The sequence below is a fragment of the Balearica regulorum genome, chromosome 4 (assembly GCF_011004875.1).
Source record: "Balearica regulorum gibbericeps isolate bBalReg1 chromosome 4, bBalReg1.pri, whole genome shotgun sequence".
NCBI classification, from domain to species: domain Eukaryota; kingdom Metazoa; phylum Chordata; class Aves; order Gruiformes; family Gruidae; genus Balearica; species Balearica regulorum.
Window position 1 is genome coordinate 39662753 of NC_046187.1, and position 24787 is coordinate 39687539.

At 38.7% G+C, this 24787-nt stretch overlaps 1 protein-coding gene across 1 annotated transcript in view; it reads right to left on the bottom strand.

Annotated features, from left to right (window-relative positions):
- SPOCK3 (SPARC (osteonectin), cwcv and kazal like domains proteoglycan 3) overlaps nucleotides 1-15592 on the bottom strand; it is a 213312-nt gene extending 197720 nt beyond the window's left edge. Inside the window, exons 1-2 of the mRNA XM_075751834.1 lie at nucleotides 15480-15592; nucleotides 15133-15306 (exon numbers count right to left, since the gene is read on the bottom strand). Of these exons, the coding sequence (XP_075607949.1) occupies nucleotides 15133-15306 (174 nt within the window). The 5' untranslated portion in view covers nucleotides 15480-15592. The remainder of the gene's footprint in view (nucleotides 1-15132; nucleotides 15307-15479) is intronic.
- Between the last annotated feature and the right edge of the window lie 9195 nt (nucleotides 15593-24787).

The window sequence follows — 24787 nt, forward strand, 5'->3', positions numbered from 1 at the left end:
TAGCAAGTGATTTCAAAGGAAGCCTACTCATAAGGCTTACATTAACCATACAGTAAACTCTTTGCTGGATAGAGCACAGAGCACTCAGGACATGAGACATTCAAATTCATTGTGCAGAAATATCTACAATCACAGTAGCGAGTAACTAAGCATGACTACACTGCCAGTTTGGTTCAACTTAGAAACCCAGTGTCAGAACCCCTCTAAGATTGATGTCAATTATATTGATCAATGGCACTGGACTAAAGATGAATCTTCATGTTTAAATGCTGCATTAACAGATCAGTCTACTAGACGATCTCATCATTCATAGTTAAGTATGTAATAAACTTGTGTATTCAAACACTAATGATCATTGTGAAAACTAAGACTTGGCACTCAGTATTATTTTCATCACATTACTAAGAGATTTTAAGGAAATAAGCAAGTTATTTTTCTAGTGTAGTAAAAGATGGGGTCCTAGAAATACACTAGGAATCTAGTATACATAAAAGAATCAGATAAATTCCACTTCTTCAAATAAGCACATATAGTAGGTTGCCTAGCTAGGGTAACAAGACATCAAGTTGACAAGTACTCTGGGTATGCAGATGCCTTTGAACAAAATATCATAGAATGGTTTGGGTTGTAAGGGACCTTAAAGATCATCTAGTTCCAACCCCCCTGCCACGGGCAGAGACACCCTCCACTAGACCAGGTTGCCCAAAGCCCCATCCAACCTGGTCTTGAACACTTCCAGGGATGGGGCATCCACAAACTCTCTGGGCCATCTGCTCCAGTGCCTCACCACTCTCACAGTGAAATTTTTTTTCCTAATATCTAGTCTAAATCGACCCTCCCTCAGCTTGAGGCCATTACCCCATGTCCTATCACTACATACCCGTGTAAATGGTCCCTCTCCAGCTTTCCTGTCGACCCCCTTCAGGTACTGGAATTTCTCACAAATGGTGCTGTTCCATTCTCACAAGAAATCATGAAAAAATACTCTGTTCTTTTCACGTGGTTATAAAACTGTGGTTTTAATTTTTCTTTAAGAACCCTCTAAATTATTCTTAAGCTTTCTCCCTAGAGTGCTGATTTAATTGCTGTGTGTAAGAAACGAAACAGAGAGGAAACAACATAAATTGAATATGGACATTAAACCAGGAGAGAAAGAGTAAATCAAAGGACAAGATAGAATAATTCTTTCATATTTGTGTTACGTATTTTTAACTTTAAAACAAAGGTTATTGGGGTAAGGTAATATTATTTTATATTTAACAAATAAAATGCTTAGAGTATTCTGCTGTTCCATAAGACTTCACATATTTTCTCAAACTTTTCTTAGCAAGCTAATAGTGTTTGAAGAGGATTTCAGGATTCTCCTCTGTCCTGCTATCTACTTGGCTGCAGAGATACCAGCCAGTCTTTACAACTACCTGTTTCTAACAGCTCAAGCCAAAAAATCACTCAGAACAACAAAGCACAGCTAAATTACAGTATCAGGTCCTTAACTAATTTTATGCCGCTGGAGTGAAGCCCTTAACCTCCTCTTAATCACATATAACTGGATCATTTCTTAAACCCTTTTTCTCAGTGACCAACCTACACTGTCTTCAGAATGTTTCCCCTGTCAAATTGCCCTGGTTTGTAATAGAAAATAGGCACATTGTAACTCCTAAATGAAAAACACAAAAATACAGCAGTAGTTTGAAAAGCAGAAAGGGTTATTTAAGAGTCACAGTCAAATTCCACAGAATACACATGCAAATAAAACAGATTTTTGTTACAGATATTTAATTTAAGCAAGCACAGCATTCACTCAAATCCTTCTTTAAGAAACTCAAAAACTTGCAGGAAGCAAGTAAGACTTATAGATCCATACAGTCTACTGTCAGAAAGGACAAAAATATTCCAACTCTGAACTCTCACTCAAAGTTTAAATCTCAAACAGAATGGTAACAAATTCTTCCAAATTCATGGTGTAAGTGATGGTAAGATCTGGAATTCTGATCTGAATCGATACTCAAGTTTTGTCACATTAGATAAGAAGTTCTATTTCTGATACAGTGCAACTATACTGAGCAGCTTTCTACTAATCTACATTCAAAAAGGGCAGGGAGTTACATGTTTACTAAGACTACTCCCCAAAGTGTTCAATGGCTGGTCGTGTTGGTTTTGCGTGGCAAGGTTTTGGTTGCGGGGGGGGCTACAGGGGTGGCTTCTGTGAGAAGCTGCTAGAAGCTTCCCCTGTGTCTGACAGAGCCAATGCCAGCCGGCTCCAAGACGGACCCGCCGCTGGCCAAGGCCAAGCCAATCAGCGCCTCTGTGATGATAACATATTTAAGAAGGGAAAAAACAGCTAGAGAGAGCTTTTGCAGCCAGAGAGAGGAGTGAGAAGATGTAAGAACATCTGCAGACACCAAGGTCAGTGCAGAAGGAGGGGCAGGAGGTGCTCCAGGCGCCGGAGCAGAGATCCCCCTGCAGCCCGTGGTGAAGACCATGGTGAAGCAGGCTGTCCCCCTGCAGCCCATGGAGGAAGGATGAGGGGGTGTAGAGATTCCACCTGCAGCCCATGGAGGACCCCAAGCCCGAGCAGGTGGAGGCACCTGAAGGAGGCTGTGGCCCCGTGGGAAGCCCATGCTGGAGCAAGCTCCTGGCAGGACCTGTGGACCCATGGAGAGAGGAGCCCACGCCAGAGCAGGTTTGCTGGCAGGACTTGTGACCCCGTGGGGGACCCACGCTGGAGCAGTTTGCTCCTGAAGGTCTGCACCCTGTGGGAGGGACTCATGTTGGAGCAGTTTGTGAAGGACTGTCTCCCATGGGAGAGACTCACGTTGGAGCAGGGGAACGATGAGAGGAGTCCTCCCCCTGGGGATGAAGAAGCAGCAGAAACAACGTGTGATGAACTGACCGTAATCCCCGTTCCCCTGTGCCACTGGGGCGGGATGGAGGATGAAGCCAGGAGTGAAGTTGAGCCCGGGAAGATGGGAGGGGTGGGGGGAGGTGTTTTAAGATTTGATTTTATTTCTCATTCCTCTACTCTGTTTTGCTTAGTAATAAATTAGATGAATTCCCTCTCTAAGTTCAGTTTGTTTTGCCCGTGACAATAATTAGTGAGTGATCTTTCCCTGTCCTTATCTCGACCCATAAGCTTTTTGTTGTGCTTTTTCTCCCCTGTCTAGAGAAGGAGGGGAGTGATAGAGCAGCTCTGGTGGGCACCTGGCCCCCAGCCAGGGTCAACCCACCACCACACTGGTGCTACTGACCTTCAGTTTCAGAGTTTATAGTTGCCTGCATTTCACTGATTAAAACAGAAGAGATCTTGAATATCTAGATCCAGGCTGAAAGAGAAATGGATTCTTTCTCCACCCTTGTTTTTCCAGTTCCTTCATACTGGATACACAAAAAAAAAATTAACCGGTACAAAGAAGCCATAAAATCACTGGTTCTTGTCTGAAGCCTCTGAGCAAGGACACTGTCACTGAAATGTTTATGGGAATGACCAGGAACTTCAACCTCGTATAAAAGCTGGATAGACAGGGACATCTATCAGCATGACCAGTATCAAAGAAATCTCCATTCAAAGAATGCTGCAAATCCCTAGATTTGATTTAACGGCAATCAATTTTGATTTTCATTTAGTCATCTCCTTGTTTCTAATTTTCTGGTGAACCTCATAAAAGGAAAGTGATGTAAAATGTTTTAGTTTTAGAGAAAATATTTACCATATACAACACAAAATCTCTGTGTTGCCTAAGCAGAGGAGGGAAGTAATGAGTAGTTTAATAGATTTCTGAATAAAAATGAGGAAAAATACAAATGATAGAAAAATCAAGTGACCCAGTAGACTTGTAAGAAAATAAAGCTGATACAACTGTAACGGAACTTCAGCACTCTTAAGACAAGCAAAGTAAGCAGGATGTACTATAATAAGAACAGAGAATAACCTACAGGCTTCAAAAAAGTTAAGCTTGAATTATACTATGGTCTACCTTACTTAAACCAGACTTTGATTTGCTCTAGATCCGTGGTTTCTCAGTACACTGCAGTTTGCTTCTATGAGATTTCTGACACAAAAAGAAACACCATATACTTGTCAAATTAAGCTAAAGCAATGCCTACAGATTTGCAACTTATTTTGGACACCTAAGAATTACTATACTACATGATCAATCTAATCCAGCATTAGATCTGGGGCAGGAGGGGAAAACAAAAATTAAAATCCAGTTTCAGATAAAAGTAACAAATACTAGGTAAATCCATTCCAGTGCTTAGCTGTGCCATAAACTCTTATAATTTCCCACAGAATTAAGCCATGCAGCAGATACTTTAATACCTCTCACAAAATAGGTTATTCAGCTTTAGTTTTTAACAGTAGTATTATCTATATAAATGGCCTTTCTGATACAGGATGAAAATCTTGCCTCAATAATATTATCTTGCTATGCACTGCACAGCTTTTTTATGCTTGTCTGATTTTCTTTTTTTCTACTTAATAATTGCCACCCTCCCATTTAATTGAATCTCTGCACTGTTTTGCACAGTGCAACATGGGATTCAGCTAGAGGGGAAAGCAGAGTGCATCATACAATATGCAATTCATCAGGAAGCCTGGCATGTAAGGCAGCACAGAGGCACCTACCTACAACTCCATGAAGCAATTCAGCAAATGAATAAGGCACAGACTATAAATACACAAACAGAAACCCTCTCAGATGAATTAGCCAAAATGAAATATTTTGATTCAGGTCATTGCAACTGAAAGGGGGGGAGGGGACTAGCGGGAAAAAAAAAAAAAAAAAACCAAAACAAAAAAACAAGTAACAACTTATTCAGGAAAATAATTCATTTAAAGAGAGAAATAAAATCCCCAATGAAATCCAGTAGCTTAAAGAAATAAAGAAACATTTTCATTGTGCTCCAAGAAGTAGCAACAAATTAAGAATTCCCTTATATATAATACAGCAAAAAGAAAAAAAAAAAAAACCCACAACCATCTTGATAAGTATTCTACTGCAGATCACTAGATAGGATTTTCTAATAAAAAGAAGTTATCATTGCATAGATGACTTTGCTCTCCAGTTCAAGTCTGCTTTCTTTCCATTTTTCAAAAATGCAAATTATACTCAGAAGTCCATTTCGTAGTCTTAATGTTCAAATAATGATTTTAAATAAGTAGACTGGCATAATTAAAGCTTTACTTCACCTCTCACAAACATCAGTGAACATCATCTCAGTGACCTTGATGATACAAGGAAAGACTCCACACAAACTGGATGGAGATCCAGCCTAATACAACACTGTCCCAGTGAAATCCATAATGAAGGTTTAATAAAGGTGGGGGGGGAAAAACCTTCAGCAGAAATGCTTCACTTCCTACAAAACTCCTTTAAAATACACTATTTGAAAGAATTCCTATAACAATTCAGGCATTACAGAGTTAGTTGACTACACATCACTGAGGTTTTTCAAATTTTATGATAGTAATTAATTCAGCATTATGAAGATTTTTTTTTTCTTTTTCCCTTCTTTTCCTTCAATCGAGCATTTCTCTTGATAAACGTCAAGCATAAAATGGTAAATCACAAAGTCTTTTGTTTCATCCCTAAGCTTGATTACTCTTGGCAGGTTTTTTAGTCTAATTAGCAAGCTGTTTGGCTAAAGCTACCTAAGTTAAGCAACTGAAAAATTCAGTTGTCAAATCTGAAAATACACCTACTTGATTTTCAAGCTTAATTTTGTTTTATCATTGTGTAAGTAAATGATGAATGCGGATATATTTTAAATCAGTTGTATAAATAATGTGTATAATTTTACAGCTATAGAAATTTTAGCTTCAACTAGTACATTTATTCAATAAAAAAATTTCTTTCTGATAAAATCAAGCAAGAGGAGTAGGATCTGTGTATCTGGGACTTAAACGTGCAAATTACTAACCTTTATCTGCATTAGATTAGAGATTAAAAAGCAGAAATATCTGTGACAAAACAGTATTATATAGATATTACTAATAAGCTGAACTTTTTATTATTATTAATGTTTGACAGTAACTTGCAACATTTTAAGAAAAAAGTTTCCTAACGTTCTTGCTGTTGAATAGTCCAATTACACTCAAACTGGGTTGGAAAGTGACAGTCCAACTCTTTGTAACAAAATTCTAAAGATTCCTTTAGTTCAAAAGTAAGGCAATATCAGTTTGACAAGAAAGATTTTTTTTTTTTTAAGTGTAAACTCTGTAAGATACTATCACATTTTACAACCAGATAAGTACTGTGAGATTCTAACTTCAGTTTTGCTTCACAGAATAATTTCACAAATTTTATTAAAATATTTTTGATACTTTCTCCTACCTTTCTTGGGGAAACACAAACATTTTCCTAAAAATCTCCAGACATTTGTAGTCATACTTGTCTTGTTCTTATGTGATACTTAAAGGCATATAAAAAATAAAGTATTTCTTCCAGCCAATGAACTGAAACTATTGTAGACAACTGCCTTGCATATTTGAGATATGAATTCAGAATTATTATTTTATTCTGTACACCATAAACATTGTTAAATGTGAGTCACTCAGTATATACCCAAAAATTATTCCTGGGTGTTGGAGACAAGGCTGCCTACCTTATCCTTAGTATGTTTAAACAATTACACTCCAGATTAAGGTAACAAATATATATCTCCGTGAATATTGTAATGGAAATTCAGGAGCCATTTTTCCATCTTCCTTAGGATTTTAATTGGCTCGTATTCCAATATCATTTGTGATTTTTCACATAAAAGTAATTGGCCACAATTGCTGACAATACACACAAGAAAATGCTATGAAGGTGGCAGAATAGAATTCCTTTTAAATGGCAAATTAGGATAAGAAAGATTAATCAAGCACCAGTCCTTGTAATTGTCATATTTGGGCCAAAGAAGTAAACACTCCCAGATCAGATTAGTATGAACTTCCTTATTCTGCTGCAAAACAGTGTAAGTTTGCTGCCTAGATCATCTGGGAATATTGCAGCTAATTAATTCCCTCATATTGCAGGCCTTAGAGATCAAATCTTTATCTTAATCTGTGCCAGTAGCACACAACATAGCCTCCTGAAACCTGAAATGCTTTTGCCCAACTGCAGTTTTTGGGTTTAATACAATCTGTCAGGATAAAAGTTAATGAGCCACTATATACAGGCAAGCATATTATCAAATCCAGTGGTCTATTTTGGCTCTAATCTTTATGAATACAACGAGTTCTCAGAGTTTCACATGAGCTTCCTAAATCTGACCAAACTGGTTAATTTATTCTTCTGCAAAAGTCTGGAAGGGCACTTTATACAATGGATTCCTGCCACTGCTGTTTTACACACCAGTCAATTGATTCTGCTTATAAGAATCATTGTTTGAGTTTTCTGCTGAAGTGATGTTTCAGTCACCAACACAACCACCATCAAATCCTTAAAGATACATGCATCATTAAATATATATCTCATAGTCTTCATATTAAGCACTTCCCTCTATTTTAATAATAAATAGATGTTAAAACACAGGTCATTTTCCATACTCAGAAGCATATACCAAGGAGTACGTTCTGTACTTCTCATTGCTATGCTATGCAGATTTAACAACTAGAATGAATTTCATCATCGACGCAAGCTCAAAAATGCCAAAGGAGTTCGTTTTCAGCTGTAGGCAAGCCCCAGTCTAAGTGCACTACACAGAATTATTTGATGGCTTGCAGACATTTTTTAGAGGGATGCTGAACAAGCTGCGAACTGACAGTCTCCTCTGAGCCAATGATTGCACATCACTTGAGAAAATAAAAACTAGTTCATAAGAATTTTCTGCAGAAAAATATCAAGCACTGGATAGTCTTTAAGAACAACATATTAAGATAATACTCTCTGGAAGTGTCAAAATACCAAAGATTTTGGATCATTTACATATTTTAAATCCATTCTCTTACTGTGTTCTCTTAAAGCAGTCACTTGTGAAGATAATAACAGAGCAGTGAAATCACATCCTCATTGTAATGTGAAAGCTTTGTCATTGCTTAGAATTTCAAAATGGGTCGCCCTGTGTCCTGTCCAAGGTTGCTACCTTACACTGCACCACCTTAGATAAATCATTAATTCCTACAGCTATTTTCACTACTGTAATCTATCAGTGTGAAATAAGGTAAGACAGGAAAGCAAAAGTGAAAAATCATTTAAAAAAAAAATTAATAAATAACTAAACTTCATTCACATTAGATAAGAATGCCCAGTGAAGCTTTGAACACTGATATTACTAGCCACAAACTTCTCTCTTTCAGAAATTAAACTTCAAGAAATATGAAAATTGCAAGAACCTTTAATACAATATAGTACATTAGCATTTACTACCATTGCCTCCATAATACTTGTTTCTAAGGCAAGCACTGAGCATAGTCAAAGTGAGACTTAACATCAGATGCAGAAAAAGCAACTGTTCATCTGTAGTTACAAATACATTCAAATACGTCAGATTAAGACAAATACACAATAGGAAAAACACCACTGCAAAATCAATGTCACAATTTCTTAAAGAGTCTACATTAGAAGAATATCCACAAAGCAAAACTTAAGCTATTGTACTAACAAGTACTTTTCACATACTGATAGGAAAAAGATAGAAATCCCTTGTTTAGAATAAGTTTCCTTAGGCTTGAAAACTTAGGAGTTGCTCTAAAGCTAGGTACCAAAAAATAACCAACTGTTCGAAGATTTGCTTAATTCATTCGACATATCTTGGGGTGGCACACACAACACGGGATAACACGGACATGACTATTTAGACTTAAGTGCCTAAAGGAAAGAGTTACACTTGAAAACTGGCCAAGACTTGCAAACATATTAAGCCAAGCTATTATTTCTCCTTTCTGCAGCTAGTTACTTCAAATGCTTTTATAATTATGAAGTAATAGAGATGGAGGAGACAGAAAAAAAGAATTGATGGTGTTAGCCTAAAACCATAGATATTCTAATTCCACTCACATTCCATTGTTTTCTACATTCAGCTTCCCCTTATAATATACCTCTTGCTTCAGACATGTTTCCTTTCTGTTTGTAAAACCAAGACAGCCTATGCAGTTTCTGTTACTGTTACCACCTCTCAGCGTATTACAAAGCTATTTATACTACACTATAATACGCACAGATGGCTAGAGTCAATCCCAATAAGATTTAATGGCAAGACAAGAGAAGACTGGGTATCCATATCCACTAAACAACCTACAGCAAATAAAATAAAGATTATTCTTTAGAGAAAGGAGATAAAGATAAGATGAAACAATGTTATCAGCTTTACTTTAGATTATGAGGGCAATCTAAGGAAAAGCACATTACAGTTTACTTAACTCCTGAACGTTAGCTATATAAAGAGCTTCCAAGCTAATGTCTTCCAAGAGACAGTTAAGAGTTCAATGTTAACAATAGTTTGAGATTAGTAGAATTTGCCTTTGCAGACAAAAAAATACTTGGCACTAGAAACCAGAAGCAAAAACTGACCAGAGGAAAAGTAATCAGGTGAAAGATAAAAAGGAATCCATACTTGAGAACAAACTAAAAGCACATATAAAAATCAGAAGCCTTTTTCTACAATACAGAAGAAATGAAAATTTAACATTTCCATTATTCCTTCCCATTATAATTTGCCATGTTCAGTTCAGAAGTGATGAACAATTAAACAGCTTCCTAAATTTCCTCAATTAATTAAAATTAGTGCAAATTCCTAACATTTTCCTATATTTCACAGTTTAAAAAACAGTGGTCAAGTCTTACTTTATTAGTGACATTTCAAAGATAGCAATTATAGGTGTAGATACAAAACACTTATTCTTTCTGTCCAGTCTCCTAGGTTTCAAAGTTTGTTCTCCTTCACCATATTAATAAAACTAAGATCATACAAAATATGTCATGAAAAAAAGAGAAAGACTGATACCACTTTAGAATAGCCGATAACAAGTTTCAAGTAACAAACTGGCATGTGGAAAACAGATTCAATGCCCTAATTGAAAAAGTAACTTTAACTTATTACCAAGTTCTTGTTTTAGCTTGGGCCTAGGACAACATAATGAAGCAGCTCATCTTTCTTGTTATGCTATTCCATTTTTTCCTGATGTCATAATCAGAACTTTCTATCAAAACATATGTATGTAGTAAACGAGCTGCTCTACCCACTGATAAGGAAAGAGATATGTTTTATTTACCCTGAACCATAAAGAGTACAGGATAAATAAGCCTACTGGACCTATTTTCACAGCTAACGAGTTAACATTAGTGAGGAAAGACTGATGAGTGCTGCAGTACCCAATCCTAAACACAGACCTCCTCTAAAGTACATTCAATGATCCTCCACAAACTAGGAGAGATTCAAGCCCAATGCAAAAAACATGTTAAACAGAAGCCCTTCTCCTCTTCAAATAAAGTTACCAGTATTCCAATCTGGAAACATGAAAATCTTCCAAAAATTTACACAGTGGTCACACAATAAAGTACAAAAAACTTGTGATGAATCCCTTTTAAAACAGCCTTTGGCTTTCTTAGTTATACAGAGATGCAGTTGTGTGGGTGTACAGTTGGGCAGAGATGTTCTGCTCACAACAGTAAAGCCACACCAGGTGTATAGTTGGTGGGGACCTTAGTTGGGGGCAGGGGGATGCTTATTTTTGAGAAGCCTTAAACTTTCAAACAGGCAAGAGAATAATGAATGCTGGCAATTACTAAATTGTTATGGAGACCTAGTATTTGATTCATCTCCTTTCCAAACACCGAGGTTTAGATTTCACTAATGTTGAAAAAACATATTCTTTAAATATCTTCAAAAGACTCATTTGGGAAGCCAACACGAGCTGCCCAAACTTGCCAAATGTTTTAGAAGGCAATATATTTGATGGTCAATGTGAGAACAGTTCATAGTGAAGTAGAGTAAAAGGTAGTGTCACCCGTGCAAACTTCTTCATAACTGATAGGTTTTGAGGCCTGTTACTTGAATTTTCTTCTACCTTCTATACCTTTGACAACTATATGAATACGGTAGGATGATAATAACACCGTAGTATGATGCAACTGATCACTTTGATCAACTGATCATATGATTTCATAAGAATACTATGCCATAGTTGAGTTGCGCAGTTTATTTATATACAAGTATCTTTCATTACAAAGTTTCTGATGCATCTTGAATTTGTAAATACAGGAATTGCTTAAGTTATGATCCCTTTGAAAAGAAAAAGTAAAAAATCAGTAACAAACAAGTTAGATCATAAATAATTCTCCTTAAGCAGCAAGTAAAATTTACCATATAAAACACATTTATTATACAGTCCTTTTAATGAACACAAATGGATGGGACACTGTTTGCAAATCTCAATGACTAAAATGAGTTACTCAAAAGAATGTTGCTTCATGGAATTTTACAGAAATAGAAATTAAAGTTTCTGAAAGACTTTCAGATAGCAATACAACAGACAATTACGGTTGTGTGAAATTTTGTCTGGCTGTAAAGACCACATAAAAAGACAAAATGATTATAAATGACAAAGCCATTATGTTTTGTTCTAGGATTAAAAATAATACAATTATTTGGAATCAAATCATAAAGAAAATAATGAATTATGCCTATATTTTGGTCTTCTACACACATCTACAGCACTATGAGTAACGAAGGTTTGATACATAAGATATAGGATGTTCTAAGTAGGAGAATATAAACGTAATGCCATTACCTGATTACATTTTTTAAAAGGAATAATCTTCATTTTAGACAAACTGTGGTTTATATATACACATTTTTATCAGATGACTGGTGCAACCATTATCAGACAAAACCAAAGCACTAAAAGTACAACAAAATATGAATTAAGAAGATTCCCCTAACTTAGCATCTACTAAAGAAAGAACCTCAATTCCCAAGCATGAAATAAATAAAGGATATATACACATGGGCTAGGACGCTCCAGCATCATGACACCATCGGCTGCTGAAGCAGGTTGAAAAACCTTAATAAACACATAAAACCTAGGACTTACATTAGTGACAGACATAAGAGCTGCAGCTACTCAGCAACTGGACTGCAGCAGCACTAAGACTGGGTTAAAATCTCTTCCTCCCCAGCTACTACAGGCAAAAAGTAAACATATCTTTGTACATAACTCAAAATGTTTTGACTCACACATACAAGTTAAGGGAGTTGATATTTGACATATGTAGAATACAATTCCATCTTTAAGATGTTAAGTCTATTTAAGAAGGAGCCCATTCTCAATTTTTGCACACAAAAAAGATATGAGAAGATAGCCTCTAGCATGCACCTAGCTTACCACTGTTCCACATTAAGGCACAGTGCTTGCCTAGATCTATTTCATTATTTTCAACAGATTTGTCAGAATTATCAAGATCTCTCAAGAGAATTGAAGAGTCAGTTTGGGCTGTACGAAGTACAGAAAAGATCTTAGCTAAAATTAACATGTTAATAATAACCTTTACTGACAAATCTGACATTTTAGAGGATGTTAAAGAGCTAGGTTTGGTTTGTTGTTTTTTTTTAAATAAAAGATCATATCCTGGTTTATTAGGTTTTGTAAGGGGTCCCTTTGCGAATGACTATGTTCTCTGTCACTGTGATCTAAAACTCTAAGAAACCAAGCCAATAAGCCAGAAGTCAGGGTCATTATCTTCCACATTAATCAGTCCTGTCAGTTAAGTCTTAAGTTAAGCCTTTAAATACTTCTTTTCACACCAGAATTCCATCTTACCCTTAGATCTGTAGGGTATTTAAAGCCTACAAAAATATGCTACACTCTGACTAGAGAATTAAATTACAAACACAGATCTTGCATACCTTTATTTCGCTTTTAAGTCTCCAAGATAGTTGCTCCTGCATATGTTTAAAATGCAGTTGTGCTGTTCCTTAACAGGAGGCAACATCTGAATCACTAATTAAATTGCTAATCACAATTTCAAACAAATTACAGTCATACAAGTAAATTTCCCAATTACAAGACTGTAAGATGTTCATAAAACTTCTCCACCATGTTATATTTAAGGATGATAACTAATCAGTGCTTCTTACAAGTAATATATATTTTTAATGCATTATTGTGCAGGTAGATTAACTCATAATTTTTTTATTTTTTTTACAATTTTATCTTATGAATTACTGAAAACCATCCATGCTTTAAACAGAGAGCCTCATGAAGTATTAGGACCATCCATAAATATTCCAGATTGAGTACCAATCAATAGGATGTAAGCATTCTGCACAAGAAATAAAAGCATATTCCTCACTGAAGTACCAGCCTTACAAAACTTAAAACAGTGTAAAAATAAATAAGCCAGCATATTTGTAAATTGCCTCAGAAGAATCAGTATGCAGTACTTCCTCAAAGCAGCCACTCTTAAAACCCTTGGGGACACCTACTTGTCACAGAATAAATTATCTGGCTAATATCCAATATTACAGTATATGTCAGTGGGCACCCAGGAGACAAGCATTAGAGAGCACTTAGCTTCTTCAGCCTTGCAGGGTAGTCCTTACATAAATGACTTTGCCCAATTATAAAACATAACTGATGTGCTTATTTTGAGGTTTTCTAGCAGCAGCCTTTCATCCTAAAACATTTATATCGCACTGCATATTTTTTTTCCAAAAGCACAGGTCCCAAAGTACAGTACACTGAACAAGGTTTTTTCACATGAACATTAAGTTTTTAAGACATTCAAAGCAAACAAAAATATCTGCATACAATTTGAGTGTTCTCAAACACTAAAATTACGCTGTTTAATAGAAACTATTGGGGAAATAAGTTCTCCCACAACTCTAAAGGTAGCTCTTCTTTCCTAGTTACTTAACATAAATAGCCAAGTTTGCATCCCACATGCAACATAAATATAAAGCTAGAAAATACATGCATCACAAGTATGCTACAGCTCTCAAAAAAATAAGAGACTTCGAGACATTTACTTCAGTTTGCTATAGCAAACCACAGTCACCAGTAAGCCGTAGCACAAGAAACCTGTTGACTCCGAAGTTGCAAACCAAATCAATGCTTTACACCAAATCAAAGAAATCAGGTAAGCAATACAGTAAAGCTAAATAGAAAATTATTTTGCATGCTTGGGATTCAGATTTTTAAAAGCAACGTCAAAGAATGCAGGATGTTGAAAAAGGAAAACGTTTTTCATTGAAAGAAATGTGAAGGACTTGAAAATTGATTAGGATTTACTCAACTTGCAACAAACCGAGAACGAACAAAGCGCAAAAGCGAAGCACTCTGGAGGACGAGAGCCACCTTACAGCAGCAGGTTTCATAACTGATGAGATTCGGGTCAGACTGGGTCTGTTGTTCACGTACCCCGTGCAAGGCACTCCGGACGCACCATGCACGCAACTTACCGCCTTATTGAGCGGACCTCCCTGCCCCGATCCGCGCTCCAACACCTCCCACAAAGACCCCCCCCAGCTGCGCGCAGCCCCTTCTCCCCCAGCCCGCCCTCCCGACACTTCTGACAGCGGCAAGGTGAGACCGGGCAGTCCCGCCCGGCTCACGCTTCCAGGTGGCAGGGGGCTCTGCCCCAGGCGGCACTCGCAGAGCGGCGACGGGGCGAGCCCCCCCTCACCCTCCCGGGCCGGCCTCGCCCCCGCTTCGGCGGGCAGCGGGGCCCAACGGCCGCAGCGCGCGCCCCCACCGCAGCCCTTCCCGCAGCCACCGCCGCTCCCGCTGCGGGGCGGGAAACGGGGAGGAGGACGGACAAACGCGACTCTCCCTCCACCGCCGCCACCTTTTAACGGCTGGCGACCCGCAGGGCGGGAAGCAGCTCCAGCGGCCCGGCCCGCCGGGCCCCGGAGGTGCGGGCTGGGCGCCCAGCACGGCCCCGGGGCACACCGGGCGGTCCTCGCCGCTCAGCGGCGGCAGCGCACCGGGAACTGCCCGGTGAGACCTCCCTCCTCCTGCCGAGGTGCCGCCAGGAATTAAAATAAAAATTGAAATTCGGGGAGAAGGGGGGGGTACGTTGAGGCTGAACCCCAGCCCTGGCTGCCCAAGGGATGCCCTCAGCGACCGGAACCAGCCCGCCAGCCGCGGGGCTGCCAGGGGAGCGGGCCGGGCGCGGCTGCCGGCTGGCAGGGTGGAAGCGTTGAACTTACGTCTCGGAATTTGTTCCACTGCCCGACCTCCTTGTCGTACTGGGAGATGGTCGTGAGCCATTGTTTATCGTCCAGAAAATTGCCGCTGTCCGGTCTGCCCCCGGCCGCCGCCGCCAGCGCCGGGCTGCACCAGGCTGCTGCACACACGCACACGAAGGCTGCTACCTTGAGCATCTGGGCGAGAGGAGACACGAGGAGGGGGGTTACCCACACCAGAGCCGAACCCCAGCCGGGGGCTGCCGGCGGGGGACCGGGACAACCGCCCGCAGCGGACCCCTCGCCCACCCGAAAGGGGCAAGGGGCGCGGAAGGGGTGGGGGAGGAAGGGGAGGCTGCCCAGCCCGTCACCTTGCTGCGAGCCCCGCAACCGCGCTCCTCGCCGCGGCCGGAAAGGCGGCCCGCTCCCTCCCCGCACGCGCCGCCGTCTGCAGCCGTCCGCCCCGCGCCCCGCGCCGCGCGCTCCGCCCGCCCCTCGCCCCGCCCCGCTCCGCCCCTGTGCCGCTCCGCGCGACGCCGCCGGCGACGCCGCGCCGGGGGTAACGGTCTGCGGTCGGGCGGCTGGAAGGGCTTTCTCCTGCGGAGCCCACTGTCCTGAGGTGAGGTAGGCTGGGCAAGGCAAGGCAAGGCAAGGCAAGTCCGGCCGGGGCGGAGCCGAGCCTCGGCCCTCCTGCCTCCTCCGCGGCAGGGAACAGCTGCGGGACCGGCCGCACGGGCCACCTTCGTCGCGCTCCTGATGGCCCCGCCGGAGCCGCGGTGTGCTGCCAGTACCTCCAGGTGAGGGTGGAAGTCGCTGGAATTTTTCTACAGTTGTATTGGCACCTCGTACCCCAAGTTAAGCCTGCAAAAATTCCTTAGGCAGGTACAGTCTTTAAAAACTCCCCGTAATTTCAAGATAAAACATCCTGTACCTTAGGGGACAGGAGACATGCAAGCTCTCACGTCACCTCTGAACGCTGGTTTAGGTACATGCATAGTAATGCCACCTGTCTTATTCCCTCTTGTAATCCCCCTCTTTCTGGGTTCTTGTCTTTTAAACTGCAGCTGTACATTAACTCAAAGCCTTCAGTGACATCCTATTTCTTTCCTCAATTAGTTAAGTTTAATTTAGAAGTGAGCAAGGTGCATAAATAGTTCAATTACCTTTCCAGCATAGCTGACTCCATATTTAATTTTGAATTCCATCTGCCATCCTGTGGACCTAATTCATCTAATTTTGTAATGTTAGCTTTATTCCCTAGACTTAAATAACTCCCCACTTTTTAGGTTTGTATTGGCTGCGTGTCGCAAGGTTTTGGTAGCAGAAGGGGGACAGGGACTGCAGGGGTGGCCTCTGTGGGAAGAGGTACCGGGCTGCCCCATGTTGGGGACAGCTGGTTCCTGCCAGCTCCACAGTGGAGGTACTGTGGGCCGTAAATGGGCCTGTCGGCAAAGCTGGTGGTGCCTCTGTGAAAGCATAGCTAAGAAAGGGCAGAAAATGCTGTGTGGAGAGAGAGGAGATGGGAACAAAAAGAGAAAGAAACAAGAGGGAACACCAAGGTCAGGGAGAGGAGGAGGAGGTGGAGGAGATGCTCCTTGACAAAGCACTGCAGCTCCTGGAAGACCCACACCAGAGCAACTGGATATACCCAAAGGAACTGTGGCAAGCCCACACTGGATCACATTTTCTGAAGGACTGCAGCCCATGCAGAAGCCATGCCAGAGCAGAGGAAAAATGTGACAAAGGAGTGGTGAAGAGAAACCGTTACATGTTGACTGTGCTCCCCCTCAATTGTCCATGTGCTGGTCAGGAAGAGGAGTCTGGAATGAAATTGAGCCTGGGAAAATGGGGGGGGGGGGGGGGGGGGGAAGTGGTGTTTTAACATGTATCTTCTTGTTTCCCATTACCCAAATTAGCAATTGCGTTTTTATTTTAGTTGACTTCTCCAAGTGAAGTCTGTTTTGTCTGCAACAGTAATTGGTAAGCAACATCCCTGCTTTTATCTCAACCCATGAGCTTTCTCATTCCTGTTCTTCCTATTTTCTCTCACTGTCCTGCTGGTAGGGGGCTGTGAGCAGCTGGGTGGAAGTTTGGCTGTTAGCTGAGGCTAACCCACTGCAAGGTTGCTACACAACATTCCTAGGGTAGTATCTGAAAGTATTTTCCATGGTAAAAATTTGAGAGTTACTTTCAGACTTGAAACTAGGGCCAAGTCCATCAAATCTGATAAGCAGAAAAATGCCACTTCATGCAAAACCAGAAGTGAATATGAGATTGTGACTGATCTTAGCAAGTTTTGAGTTTGGTTATAAACTGTAACTACAGACAGATAGTAAAGTATGAATTCAATCTGCTAACCTGCATTTTACACTACATAATACGTGCCATTTTGTTCCTAAACCTGCATCACTAAAATCAATGAGAATCTTGTCACCAGTCTGACAGATATGGAGGATGATTGCCAGATTAGGATTTATGTGCCTGACTCTGAAAATGCTACCTATCCAGAATGATATTATGTTCTTTAATAAATGAATCATAAAATTCAAAGCAAAGGGATAGAGGGACTGCACAGAGGCTAAGTAAGAATCAATAAAACAGTCATGTTATTCTCAGGGTGGGTTATAGAGTCAGTCCCTTATACAATCACTGTCTGACAATCCAGTTTGTATTCGTCAGTCTTAATGTTAATTTGCGACAAATCGCTTTGGCCTTTGGCAAAGAAGAAATTTCTCTATAAAGCTAATGATTTTTTTTGTTGTTTTTAAGAATGACTTCTTATTTAAATGTTTTCAAAAGCATCCCATTCCTCGAATTTGTGGTTTCATTTACCTAGCAATCAAGGTAATCTATTTTAGTTTTGCTTCATCTGTGTTTCACATTTTCATCCAGATAATATTGTTCAATACTTTTAACTTATGGTGCATCTTTCCATACTTAGAGAAGAATAAAAGTAGCTGAGATTTGCGTTCAGTAAAAAACCTGAGAAAAGGGAGCTCTGGTATGGTTTTGGTTTTACAAAAGTTCCATTGCGATTTGTCTAAAAAGTGGTCTTCCACATCTATGACTGCAGTTTCTACTGACAACACATACTAAATGATCAATTATATGTAATTTTTCCTGAACCAAGCTATTTGAAGCCTTTAATAATTCTAAATGTGTTCCTTATAATTTTAAGCACTCTGATCTCCACGTAATTGGTTTAAGAGCCTCATTCTGATCAAGGACTTTACACAAGTTGGTAATTCCATTTATTCAAGCACACAAAAAATGATACTTGATTGAAATGGCATTTTGAAGATACAAGAAGTTTTTTTCTTCTCAATAATTCCACTTCTCTTCAAAGATTAAATTTATGTATCCTGAGAATTATTCTTTCCTTTATTTTAAATGTACATACATTTCTCACAGAAAATATATCTGTATTGTTACGTACTGATGTGCCTAACAATAGCATCTTTAAGATGTGACAGGGAATCCAGTACTGCAGTAGTGATAAAAGAATACTACTAATGTTAACAGGTACATAATTTTAAACTCAGAGTTTAGAAACTAATAGCACTTTTCATCATTGTCCAGTTAAGAAACATTACTGTTATTAATAAAAATTGTCTTTCTTCTCAATTTCAAAATACTGTATATTTTCCAATACAGATTTTTCAAATATTAAGACTTACTAGTTTAAAATCATAACTAGTCAGGTTGCTTTACCACTGATTAGCTGATGGAGCCTAGAGGGAGATAGCAAAGATGATGATGTAGCTGGTAATATACTTGTAGAAGGTTACAAGATTATCATAAACAATATGGATGTTGCATAAGGAAAAGGAAGGAGAGATGAAAAAAGAGGGAGTATACATGTAAATATGTTTATTGTATACACATCTGTATGTTATATGAAAGGGTGTTGGAATTATGTTATAGATGCACCAAGAGATATATTGGAAGTAAAGTTTGTATATATAGGTTAATGATGAAACAGAAGGAGCATGCTGATAAATTATTGGGAAATACAAAGACATTTATACCCTGAACACTGTGTCTCAAAGGTGCTTTAGCCACTTCCCGCAAATGAAGAATGTGTACTTTTGAGGCACTAAAGCATGGAGTTAAGTTTATTCAAATATAACACCACAACCCTTGCAGTTAAAATAATTTTTTAAAGTTATGCTGAAGGGAATCCCAAGGGAACATCTAGCTATCCCATTGCCCACAAGCAAAATCAGATATACCTTGTCAGTCCTAGCAGATGTCGATCTAAATCTATTTTTAGACCACAGAGTCACCATCGGTGGAGTGTCTGTCAGCAATGGAAACTGCACACTAATCTATGTCAGTGACTTTTACTAGTCTAACTTCAGAAGAGGTTTCCAATACCTGAAACAAGTTCTTGTTGCAATTTAAGCTTAAAACTTCTTATGGTGAATCCTATTCACCAAATACATGAAGAACAAATTACTGTCTTCCTCTATTCAGCAGTCTCTTCTATATTGTAAACTATTGCAACCTTATTCCATATTTCCTCCCTATGATATGTTTATTACCATATTTTTACCCTATTCTTTTAATCTTACACTATGGTTTTGAGACCTCTGATCACTGTCTCTATTGTCCTGTTGAATCTTTCAAATCAAGCTACCTGGTTTTTATATTGTCAGTGCCTAGAACACTAGAATACCTTGGGTTTGCTTTCCCCCTCTTGAACAGAGCAGAAGGATTACTTGATAAACAGAAATTATTTTGGCTTGATATGATTTGTTGTATCAATTACATTCTGACTGTTATGCATCTTTCTGGTATCTTCCAGACACTTAGAAATAGTGCACTGTACTACCTCTCCCTGTGTTTTCTAGAAACTGAGAGCAGGACAACAGGAGTTTCATTTTCTGACCCTTTTCCAACCCTTTTTCAAGATCCCTTTTTTTAAAAACCCTTTTAATTTGCTTTTTTACAGTCATCTGGTACTCCACTTGTTCTCTACAGTTTCTCAAAAGCAACCGCTAACAATTCTGACATCCTTTCAAACAGTTTTGTAAATATTCAGGGGCCGAGTTCATAAGATGATGAAAACAATCACATTTTTACAAAAATTACAAAATGGAGTTGTTAGAGACAAAGTCTTATCTATGCCCTTTCTTTTTTCTTGTCATTGCTGTGATAGCTGAGCTAACCACCTACATCCCGTTGATGTTTGGTACATAGATTTTAAATTATTGTTTCTTCCATTTTTCCAGTTACTACATTCTTCCTCCACAATGGGGCACCTTCCTCTCTTTTACCCTCTTTATACTAAAACGTTCAATGTTCATAATGATTTCTTATTAACCTTGATGTCTTTTGCTAGCTGCATCTCACCTTCCCCTTGGCTTTTGGTACTTGTGTCTTGAACTGCTTTGAAATATTCATCTCTCATAATCATCCTTGACTTTCATCTTCTACTTTAGGCTGCTGCAGATTTCAAGATTTAATATATTTGGTCTTCTATGACTTTCCCTATTCTTCTGCTATTATTGCAATTTAATCCTTAATATTTTTTCCTGTGGGGTAAATGCTCCAAGATGCTCATAGTTCTTATTCTTCGTGAATATGATTAGATTGCAAAACATCTGTGGATCTCTGCTTACACAACTACTGTCAAAAAGCCAGAAACCACAAAAAAAGATCCAGAGAGCAAGGTGATCAGCATTAACCACACATCCATCTGTGCTTTTTGACAGCTTATATACCATTCAGAATAAGGCATTGATGAATGGTCTTGTCCAAGATCGAGGGCAGAAGACCATCTCAAGACAGGTCTGAATAAAGTCCTCACAAGCTTAGATAACAAACAAGATAACATAATCTTACTAGTGTGACATCTCTGCCTGACATCTCATCTGCTGTTCTATATAGCCCCAAAAAACATAGCAGATGCAATAGAAGTTCACATAAATCCTGGAATTCAAGCTTTCCAAAATAAGAGAATTTCATGTGCTTTGAGTTCTTCTTCCAAACCTTTTAAACACAGAAGGATCTGGCTTTTCATATAATACAAACTTCAGAACTTTAACTTCCACAGCAACCTCAGCAGCTCATCTTTGACCTAACCTATTGAAGAAACATACCATGTGTAGATATGAAATCGTCATTTTTCACTTTGACTACTGAATATTTTTAGTTGCTATCATTGTCAAAGTTAAGGTTATATTTCTAGGAAAGTATGCAATGAAGTTTTTTATTTCCTGATGTTCAGAAATTCAAAACTCCCTTCAAATTCAGTGAACAATTTGAATTGTATGTTAAAATTTAGAACACAATAATATGCAGTGTCTTGATGCCAAGTACAATCTTCTGTGTCTGCGTGTCATACCTTTTAGAAGTAGTTTATTCATTATAAACTGAAAATCTTCTCATCTGACTGTTCTCAGTAATTCCGTAAAAAAATCAGAATCTTCTCCTACCCATGAGTTTGATCTGGCACACATCACAGCTTCCAGAAAAGGTGAAATATCTCTCTGTGCCCTAGTCCCAGACATACCCTTTCAAAACAAACATTTTATGCAGTACATATTCTGCGTAAATAACAGTCATAACTTCATAAGATGGATGGACCCTTTAACTGACATCATGTTAAAGCAATGCCTGTGTCCTGGTTTCAGCTGAGATGATAGAGTTAATTTTCATTCTATCTAGTAGCTGGCATAGTGCTATGTTTTGGATTTAGTATGAGAGTAATCTTGTTTGAAACTGATGTTTTCAGTTGTTGCTAGGTAGTTGTAGTCCCTACACTAAGTGAAGGACTTTTCAGCTTCCTACACACTGCCAGGTGCACAAGAAGCTGGGAGAGCACAGCCAGGACAGCTGGCCCAGGCTGGCCAAAGGGATATTCCCTAGCATATAACCTCATGCTCCGAATATAACTGGGGAAGCTAGCTGGGAGGTGGGATCAGACAGGGAATGGAAACAGACTTGGAATCATTTGGGTGGGTTTTTTTTTTCCCTTCTGCATGTGGTCAGCAATTGCATTTGTGCATCACTTGTTTTATATATTATCATTATTGTTATTACTATTATTATTCTTTTCCTTTGTTATCGTATTAAACTGTCTTTATCTCAACCCACAAGTTTGGTTTTTTTTCCATTCTCCTCCCCATCCCCTTTGGGGGGTAGGGGTGAGAGAGCAGCTGCATGGTGCTTAGTTTCCAGCTGGGGCAAAACCACGACAGCCTGTTAAAATCTTCATGAGTTATTCACAACCTCCTTGAAAGAACATCTTCCTACTTGAGGCATTTCTAGCTATTTTATATGTGTCTTACACAGAAGTACTCAGCTTCCATATCTGAGGTTGGAATTTCAGACTTGACTCCATTTAAGCACCAAAAAATGTTGGGTAGCCAGTAGAGCTGTGTGTGTTGGATGGTGACCTGTTTTAACCATCTCACAAACATAAAATCTCAATAGAAGCAACTCAGATGTTGGGTAGGACAAAGGTACCCTTTGTGAGCTTTGACCTCTCTAAATTTCTTTCTTATTAATAAGATAAGAACATTTGTGAGTTCAGGTTACCTTATTAGCAGAGTGGATTCAACAGCCATTGTATCCCTCTGATTCTGTTCTGTTACTTACCATTTGAGACATACTTTGGAAATTCATATTATTGGCTTTAGTGAACTTTGTCATGAGGTGGGTACATATTACAAGCTATATGATGTTTTTGTTCAGTTGTGTGATTTTGTTCCTTCAGGACCCAAGAGGAGAAAAACTGTTCACAATTTTCTGTAATTATCCTAGAATCATCTCTAGTTCATACCTCCTACAGTTTCTGTTTTCCAAAGTATATGACTGGAGAAGGTCTTCCACACATTTTTCATCCACAGACAAAAATGAGAAATAAGGACAAGCAAAGAGAATTATCTACTACTACTACTTTTACCCACTAAAAGTTTCCTGTTAGCTCAAATTTAGTGGTCAGAGATACAGAAGTACAGTCTGAGTTATGCTCAATTAAAGGTACTGTGGATGATACTATGATGTGAAAAGTATATTGTTGCTGGGTGACCTTACGTCATTATGGATTTTCAGGTCTGAAATAAGTTATAAGAATAATTTTGCAAATCTACTTGTTTCTAGTGTTTCTAGTGCAGACAAAGCTAGAGGATGATATAATGAGACTTTTTTTACAAATCGCAACCCAGATATTTACTATACAGGTTAGATATTCATTCTTTTGAATAAGAATGAAAATAACATGAAAAAAAATTCATGCTACATATCTGCAGAAAACTTTTGTTTTGTTTTCTCTCTGAAACAAACTCTTCTTTTTTTCCTTACTATGGAGATCACCAGCATTTCTTAAGAAATATCTCTTCATCATACAGTTTGAAAAATCCATGAATTATCCTAATCATTGCGGTTGATTAAACAGGTAGGGGTCCTTTTTGATTCTTCATTTACCACTTATTCCTCCTTCCTGATAGTTCTGCACAGCTGGAGATTTTCAGCCCCATTGTAGCCTCCTCATCTTAGTAAAGTTCTTTTGGCATGCTAATTAATCTCCTTTCTAATATTTACTCTCCCTGACCATAACCCATTGTCTGCTTTTACATCTTATTTTGAAGAGACAGGGTTCTTGAAATTGTTGAATGTCTCTCTTAACAATAGCTCTAGCCTATGCATAATGTGGCAAGCAAGAAAATTACTTAATGACAAAATTCTAACATTAAGATATTTTTCATTTTTTCAACATTCTACATGACTCTGCTTTTTTTTTTTTGTGGAAAACTGAGTTTAGTTTTTTCTATTTTACCAAAATACTAATCAAAATGGCAAAGTTTACTCAAATAATTAAACCAATTTTTAATAAAATTTATCAAATACAGAAATATTCTACTTTGTATCAGTTCATATTTTAGGCTGTTTTTTTGAAATCTCATTTATTGAGAAATGAATGCTTTCCTGTAAAATGTTTTATGCATAATATCAAAAGCACTGGATACAATACATTTGGTTATTGTATGCTGGACACTGCTATCAGGCTATATTTTCAGAGTATAACACATATTATGACAAACTTCTAATGTATTCATTCACATGGCATAGAGACTTACAGAGGATTTCACAAAATCTAAAGAATTCTGTCTAAAAATGTTCATAATAAAGTGTCATTTATGAAAAAAGTTATTCTTTATCAAAATGTTTTATGTGAGAAATAAACTAGGCATACGTTTTTTGAGAGCAACGATGGGTAGCTACAAAGTACTAATAGTTACTAATTTGGCCTAATCTCATGTTTCTGAAAGATGGAAATTTTCCAAATTCAGATAGCATTACTATTTAAGGGAACCAAAGTCTTCACAAAAGCAAAAGCTAAGCTGATCAAACATAAGAACTATCTTGCCCCTTTCTTCTGTCAGCAACTGGACCAAGGCCTTCTCCCACAAGTATCCTCTATCTTATAGTGATGACAGTTGACCTGCACAACTTTATTGACTAACTGTAGGCTGATGAATTAACCTATGGAATTAGCTAGCCACAGTGAAGCAGTTTTTAGTTTGGTTGAACCACCACGCATCATCCACCTAAAATGACTCTTTGCCTTGATGTAAATCAGGAAAGCCACACATATTCAAAACAATTTTGCCATGAAAGTCACTGGGATTTGGGGAGTATCAGTATGAAGATTTATTGATACAACCATAAT